The sequence below is a fragment of the Petaurus breviceps genome, unplaced genomic scaffold (assembly GCF_028583685.1).
Source record: "Petaurus breviceps papuanus isolate PSGF00001 unplaced genomic scaffold, PetGlider_PUasm1.0 174, whole genome shotgun sequence".
Classification (NCBI taxonomy): domain Eukaryota; kingdom Metazoa; phylum Chordata; class Mammalia; order Diprotodontia; family Petauridae; genus Petaurus; species Petaurus breviceps.
Genome location: NW_027185761.1, coordinates 63,505,139 through 63,512,384, shown reverse-complemented (window position 1 = coordinate 63,512,384; position 7,246 = coordinate 63,505,139). Strand labels below are relative to the sequence as shown.

General features: G+C 42.3%; 1 protein-coding gene across 1 annotated transcript in view; it reads left to right on the top strand.

The window, feature by feature from the left end:
• The window catches only part of SCN10A (sodium voltage-gated channel alpha subunit 10), a 99,851-nt gene that overhangs the window by 74,762 nt on the left and 17,843 nt on the right, over positions 1-7,246 (top strand). Inside the window, exons 19-21 of the mRNA XM_069084572.1 lie at positions 443-566; positions 4,612-4,766; positions 6,815-6,988. Of these exons, the coding sequence (XP_068940673.1) occupies positions 443-566; positions 4,612-4,766; positions 6,815-6,988 (453 nt within the window). The remainder of the gene's footprint in view (positions 1-442; positions 567-4,611; positions 4,767-6,814; positions 6,989-7,246) is intronic.

The following is a 7,246-nucleotide window of genomic DNA, read 5'->3' as shown; positions in this document are numbered from 1 at the left end:
AAATAAATAGGAATATTAAAGATACATATAATAATAGGCTATCAATGGTATAAGAAAAGAGAGGGAGGGGAAGGCACCTAGGAGAAGGGCATGATGGTGGTGGAGTCAATCCAAACAGTGCAGCTGGTGGGAAATGAGGAGTTGTCTGGGCTTCTGAGTCCTCTTTAAGTGAGGGCTTTGGGAGGAGTTTTTGCTCAGTTCTCCCACCCTCCTATCAGTGGGGCAGGGGCAAGAGAGTGCTGAAGAGATGTAGGTATCAAAGCTGATACAATCTTGGTGATGACGAGTCCAGGCTCTGCCACTTGCAGCCTGTGTGACCATAGGCAGGTGACCTCCTCTCACTCTGGGCCTCAGTTTCTTCCAGAATGAATTGTGCTGGCAGATGCCTGAGGTGCTCTGTGACCACAGGGCAAGCATGGGATTCTGTGCTTCTGTCCTGCAGAAAGGAGATCTCACGAGTTGCTCTGAAGGCAGCACCGTGGACATCCCTGATCCAGAGTTAATACTAAAGAAAATCACGGATCTCAGCGAGATCTTAGAGGAGCCTGAGGACTGCTTCACCGAGGGTCAGTAACTGATTTCAGCTGTATATGTGGCTAGCCCCAGAGCTAGTCCTTTCTCTTCAATCTCTCCTTCACTTGGGTTTGTTCCAATTTGTAGAGGGAAGGTAATTAAAACCCATCAGAAGCATAACTTCCAACACTGGCCGGTTTCCTTATCCCCATCCTCAAAAAGCCACTCTCCTGATCTTAGTTGGTGCTAAGTTGGGTCTCATACCTAGAAAATGACATAGGTGCAGAAAGATCTCATTCTAATCCAGGTACATGAACACAGCATTAGCATGACTGGGGTACAAGGATGGGAGGGAAGCCCCAACTTTCTCTGGTTCTTGAGTCTGCTACACCCCCAAATGAATTGGGGTGTCCAAACTCCTAGGTTTCTTTAGCCTTCATCTTAGCAAGTTTAACCCACAAAATAATGACACAGAAGAGGTATTTAACAGGGACTGTAAGAATATAACCTATGCGGAAATTCACAGCTCCATAATGAACATATTGATTCCGTAGCAATTGAAATACCAAGCATATGGGCCATCAGAGGAATAATAAGCTGATCAACAATGAATTATCTCAATAATGACTCCCATTTAATAAAAGCAGATCATTTAATAATAATAATAATATGAGAAATATGCCATACAATCATTCATTGAAAGAGATAGGCACTGAGTTCTAAATCTATACCTGTCCTAAACCCAGAAGAATATGCCAGGACATGCATTATGACATTTCAATTTTTCACCAGTTACAAGACAGAGATGGAGGGTGGGTTAGGGAGGGAGGGGGTGGTGAAAAAAGAGAAGAAGGGAGAGGGCAGAGACAGAGGCAGAGAAACACACAGAGAAATTCACTCTGCGAATCACAGAATTTTAGAGTTGGAAAAGCCCTCAGAGGTCATTTAGAATAACCTATACCTTTAAAAAAAAATCCCCTGTGCCATCCACCACCTGTGGTCATCCGCCATGTGTGAAGTCCTCTCAGAAGGGGGAGTCACTTGAGGCAGTATACTCTACTTTTGGTCAGTTCTAATCCTTAAGAATTTTTTGTTTTGTTTTGCCTGACATGGAGCTTGAATGGCCTCTTTCCAGCTTTCCACCATTACTCTTGATTTTGCTCTCTGGGGCCAAGCAGAAAGTAACTATTCCCTCTTCTCATGACCACCCTTCAGACACTTGAAGACAACTCCCACGTCCTGCACTGAGGCTTCTCTTCTTTTTTGTTGCTTTTTGGAGGGCAATTGGGGTTAAGTGACTTGCCCAAGGTCACTCGACTAGTTTTTGTGTTGTCTGAGGCCGGATTTGAACTCGGGTCCTCCTGACTCCAGGGCCAGTTCTCTATTCACTGCACCACCTAGCCGCCCCCAGAGGCTTCTCTTCTCCAGGGTAAATATCTCTACTTCTTTCTGCTGGTTCTCACAATCCCAAAACTCAAGACTAGCTCCCTGGATGCTCTCAAGCTTGTCACTATCCTCAACAATGTAATGCCTAGAATTGAACCCTGTACTCCCAGATAGGGCAGAGTACTAAAGAACTATCTTCTTATTTCTTGAAGCTATCTGTCTCTTAGGGCATAGCTTGGGGCAGCTAGGTGGCATAGTTGATAGATTGCTAGACCTGGAGTCTGGAAGACTCATCTTCCTGGGTTCAAATCTGTCCTCAGAAACTTACTAGCTGTATAACCCTGGGAAAGTCACTTAACCTGTTTACCTTAGTTTCCTCAACTATAAAATAAACTGGAAAAGGAAATGGCAAACTACTTCAGTATCTTTGCCAAGAAAAACCCAAATGGGATCACAAAGAGTCACACATGACTGAAAAAAAAGATTGAAAATTCCTCTCTTAATGGAAATCAAAATCAAAGTGGTATTTTGGTTGCTATGACATACCCTTGATTTATATTGATCTTGCAATCCACTAAGACCCCTAGAACTTTTTCAGACAAACCATTCCTCCCCCTTCTTGTGCTTATGAAGTCAATTTCTTGGACCCAAGTCTAAGACCTTACATTTATGCCTTTTCAATTTCATCATATTCAATTCAGTCCAATGCTCTAGACTGTACTGCCAAGATCCTTTTTGGATCCAAACTACATTATCCAATGTATTGTCTATCACCACCAATTTCATGTCATTTGTAAATTTGATAAGTACAACATCTGTATCTTTATTCAAGTCATTGACAAAAATGTTATGGCATCAGACCAAGCATAGATCCCTAAGACATTCCACTAGAGACCTCCTGACATGTTGACATTAAAAAAAATCTACTGGTTCTAATCATTAAACTGTTTATGAAACCATCTAATTATACTATTTTCTAACTCACATCTCTCTATATTTTCCCACAATAATCACACAAAAGATTTCCTTAAATGATTTGCTAAAATCTAGGTAAAAACATATTTATAGTATTCCCCTGATCTATGAGTTTATTACTCTGTCCAAAAAAAGGTAAATGGTTTGCTCTCTTTTTAAAAATTAAAATTTTCAAGTTATTGAGCACTTATCAGCTTTACCTATCCCTGAAGAAGCCACTGTGACCCTTTGCAATCCCTGCTTCCTTTTCTAGATGTTCCCTAACCCTTTCTTTAATAATCCTTTATACAATTTCCCCAGGAATCAAAGTCAGATTCAGCTGCCTGTATCTTCAGATTCTATTGTCTATCATTTCTTTTTTATTTGCAACAGTTGTTCTTCTCAAAGCTCATGGAGGGCTCTCTCATTCTCCATGATCTTCCAGATGTTGCAGATAGTGGCTTACCAGTCATAACACCTGAGGATGCTGCTTTTCTAGATTCTTTCAGGGTAGCTGAGTGTTCTTTTACTATACTAGTCTTGGGCATACTCCTTTTCAGCCATTTTTGTCTTATCCTTTCCAGTCTGAAGGATCATTCTCCTTGGCAGAGAGGATAAAGAGTAAAATTTAGATTGAGTAACTCTGGTTTCTGTCGACAGTTACCATCCCATCCACTGATAGCAGGCATCCTGCCCCCTCTTTTACCTTCCTCTTCCCCCTAATTTAGCTTCTAATAACACTTTTCCTTTGTTGTCCTTGACTGTCCCCAACAGCTTCCACTTATTCTTTATATTAGTGTTGCTGCCTGTTTTTATGGTCCTTTGGCATATGCATGCTCCCATTCATGTCTTTTACAAATTTAGGTTGTTTGTTGAGTTTCTCTGACCTCTCATTATTATCTTAAGAAAACTCCTGTTTTTCCTTTTTGTCAGTGCTGATTCTGTCTGTATTGTCACAATTTCATTCTGAGAAGAGTTTCCCACCCTACCTAAACTGAGTTTTCTTATAGAATTTTGTCCATGGGAATCCTAAGGTCAAGATCTACCAAGAGAAGCTTTGAGATCACTGAACATACAATCTGTGAGATCATAAAATCTTTCGTGTTCAATATAAAAGTAACCTTATAAATGAGAAAAACAAGTGACCTGGCCAAGCAGATGAAGGGCAGATTTGGGACTCAACTCAGCAAATGATGATTCAACATCTATTATGACAGGACACTGGGCTAGGGGTTGGGATTGAAAAGAGGAAAATTAAAAACTCTTCCTGTCCTCAAAGAGCTTACCCAGATACACTCAGATAAGTAAATACAAAGTCTATATAAAGGAATTTCCCAAGGTAGAGAACACTAACAATCAGGAGGATCAGGTAAGGTCTTGGGTTGGAGGTAGCACCAGAGTTGTGCTTGGAAGGAAGATGAGGCTTGGTGTAGAGGAGGGAGCCCTGAATTTGGAGTCCAGGGAGCTGGCTACTTACCATCTCCTTTTCTTTTGCCTCAGTTTTCTCATCTGTAAAATAAGGGGGTTGGACTACATGACCTCCAAGGTCCCTTCCAACTCCATAACCATGATCCTATTGATAATAAGAGGCAGAACTGGGAAGGGACTAGAACCAGCTCTTCTGGAAGTCCTTGCCTAAAGCACAACATCCAGGACATTTGAGTCCTGGTTGTGGGCAATGGGGTGGAGAGTTGGAGATGGGAAGATTGGCTGGCTAATATGCTGTATGTCGCATTTCAATGACTTCTCTTCTTCCAGACTGTATTCGGCTCTGTCCATGCTGCACAGCAGACACAGGAAGGTTTCCTGGATCTGTCTTCTGGAGCCTGAGAAAAACCTGCTACCGTATTGTGGAACACAACTGGTTCGAGAGTTTTATCATCTTTATGATTCTGCTCAGCAGTGGAGCGCTGGTAATTGGAGGCTTAAATTGAGAGCAAAGGAGGCAAGGAGGGTAGTGTGGTGTGATGAGCAGAGCACTGTTTCCTCAAGTCAGATTGAATTCGTTACCAAGCATGTATTGAGCAAGGACATTGTGCCAGGAACTTCCCTAAGGTCTCTAGATACAAGGACAGAAACAAGACAATCTCTGCCCTCCTGGAACTTCCATTCTGACCCAGAAGATGGGAAGGAGAAGCAATAAGTATTTATTGAGTACCAACTATGTGTTGAGAACTTATAAATCTCATCTCATTTGATTCTTGCAACAACCTTGCAATTTTGGTACTATCTGCATTGCCATTTTACAGTTGAAAAAACTGAGGCGAACAGAAGTGAACTTGCCCAGGGCCACACAACCAGTGAATATTTGTGGCAGGATTTGATACAGATCTTGCTGACTCCAGACCCAGTGTCCTCTCCACTATACTGCTTGTTGGGAGCAGGAGTGTAAATTCATGAAACAAACTGGGTGGAAAATAGTCTATCTTTTTTTTTGGTTTGTTTTGGTTGGGCCTCTGATTGCATCTGTGGGATATAAGGAGGGGGTACTGAGGCAGATGGGCAGTTCCTCCAGAACTGACAGAATTTCCAGGTCTCCAGAGTTGCTCAGGCCATGGCTTCAATGATTTGTTCTGGGTCCCACAGTAAGTGCTGGTGACCAGATTTGCACCCAAGTTCCCCCAAAGTCCAGCCCTTTCTCCACTCCTTCTCTACCCCTCCTCCTTCCCTTCTCCTCCTGATGCTGGAGCCTGCCAGTCCTCTGGGACACAACCCCTGTCTTCCTGGGGTGTTTCTTGGAGTAAGTCAGCCCAGTTGTGGCTATCTGGGGAGCTGAGCCATTCACCAATGCCCAATGTTCCTCATACATTTGCAATGAGCCCAGTTTCCTTTTTGATAAGAAAATGTAGAACCAAAAAAAAAAAATTGAGCCAGTCCTGTAGCAAGAGTGAGGAATGATCAGTACACAGTCCATCAATATCCATCCCTTCATTGTCCAGACAACTAGAAGAAGCCCCGCCCCAGCACATGGGGTGAAGCCCTTGTAGAAGGATTAAGGGGAGTAGACACAAGAGCAGCATAGGATGGAAAGGCACAGAGGGGTTGAGATTTGCCTTGGTGGAAGGAGTACACACATCGGTGAGAGACCCAATTTATTCAAGTATCAAAATATTGGAGGTGGCTTCCTTTAAACCAAGCAGGCTACAATTCTTAATAAAATCCTTTTGGCTCATTTCCAAAGTCTGAGACAACCTAAGAAAGGCAGCTTGGTGTAGCAGAAAGGGCACCGGGTTTGGAGTCAAAGGATCCAGGTTCAAAATTTACTGCTGTCACTTATTACTATGACCACAGACAAGCCATTTCATCTTCCTCATTTTCCTCTTTAGTAAAATCAGAGAGATAGATAATATGGCTTTGGGGGTCCCCAGACCTATGATCCTATCAAGGCTGCTGGCCTTTTCTGTTTCGTGGACCCCGTAGGGTCCTCTGATGGAGCCTGTGGGCCCCTTCTCAGAATAATGTCTTTAAATGCATCAATTAAAATACATAGAATTACAAAGGAAACTAATTATATTCAATACAGTTATCCACAAACAAAAAAAAATTTAAAACCAAGTTCACAGTCCCAAGGTTAAGAATTCCTGGATCCTATAGAAGGTTTCTTTTCTTGTTGTTTGCAGGGTTCCCCGTGATTGTTTTTGAGGGGAAGCATTTATCCCACCCAGTCCTGATTTTGCAACTGAACTGAAATGTATGTATGTATGTGTGTATACATACACAAATATGTACAGACACAAAAATATGTAAATGTACACACATGTACACATACACATGCATACATATATACACATATACATGCGTACATATATACTAATACAGGGAGAGAAAGGAATAAGTAAGTGGGTCAGTGACACCCTAGAAGACCCTCAGAAAGGATGAGAGCTCAGATCTCTTGATACTCCCCCTGCTAACCCCCCAGTGATGATGTGAGTGGGCATATCATCTCCCTCTCTCATTCCAGGCTTTTGAAGACATTTATCTGGAGAACAGGCGCACACTGAAGGCCATCCTGGAGTTTGCTGATCTGGTGTTCACTTACATCTTTATCCTCGAGATGCTGCTGAAGTGGGTGGCCTACGGCTTCAAGACCTACTTCACCAATGCCTGGTGCTGGCTGGACTTCCTCATTGTGGATGTGAGTCTGACCCTCCTGTATCAGCAATGCCATATTCACAATGCCTATAGAGATTACAAATATGCTGATATAATTATCCATCACAAAATACGTCAGGTTTGCCATTTGGGGAAATAAACTAGAAAATTTATTAAGATACCAAAAGACTGAGTCCCAAAACCAGAAAGTGAAATCCATCAGAGTAGTTATGATATTGGCACAGGTAGATAAACACATTCTCAAGCCTTTAAAACAGAACAGGCTACCTCAGGCAAAGGT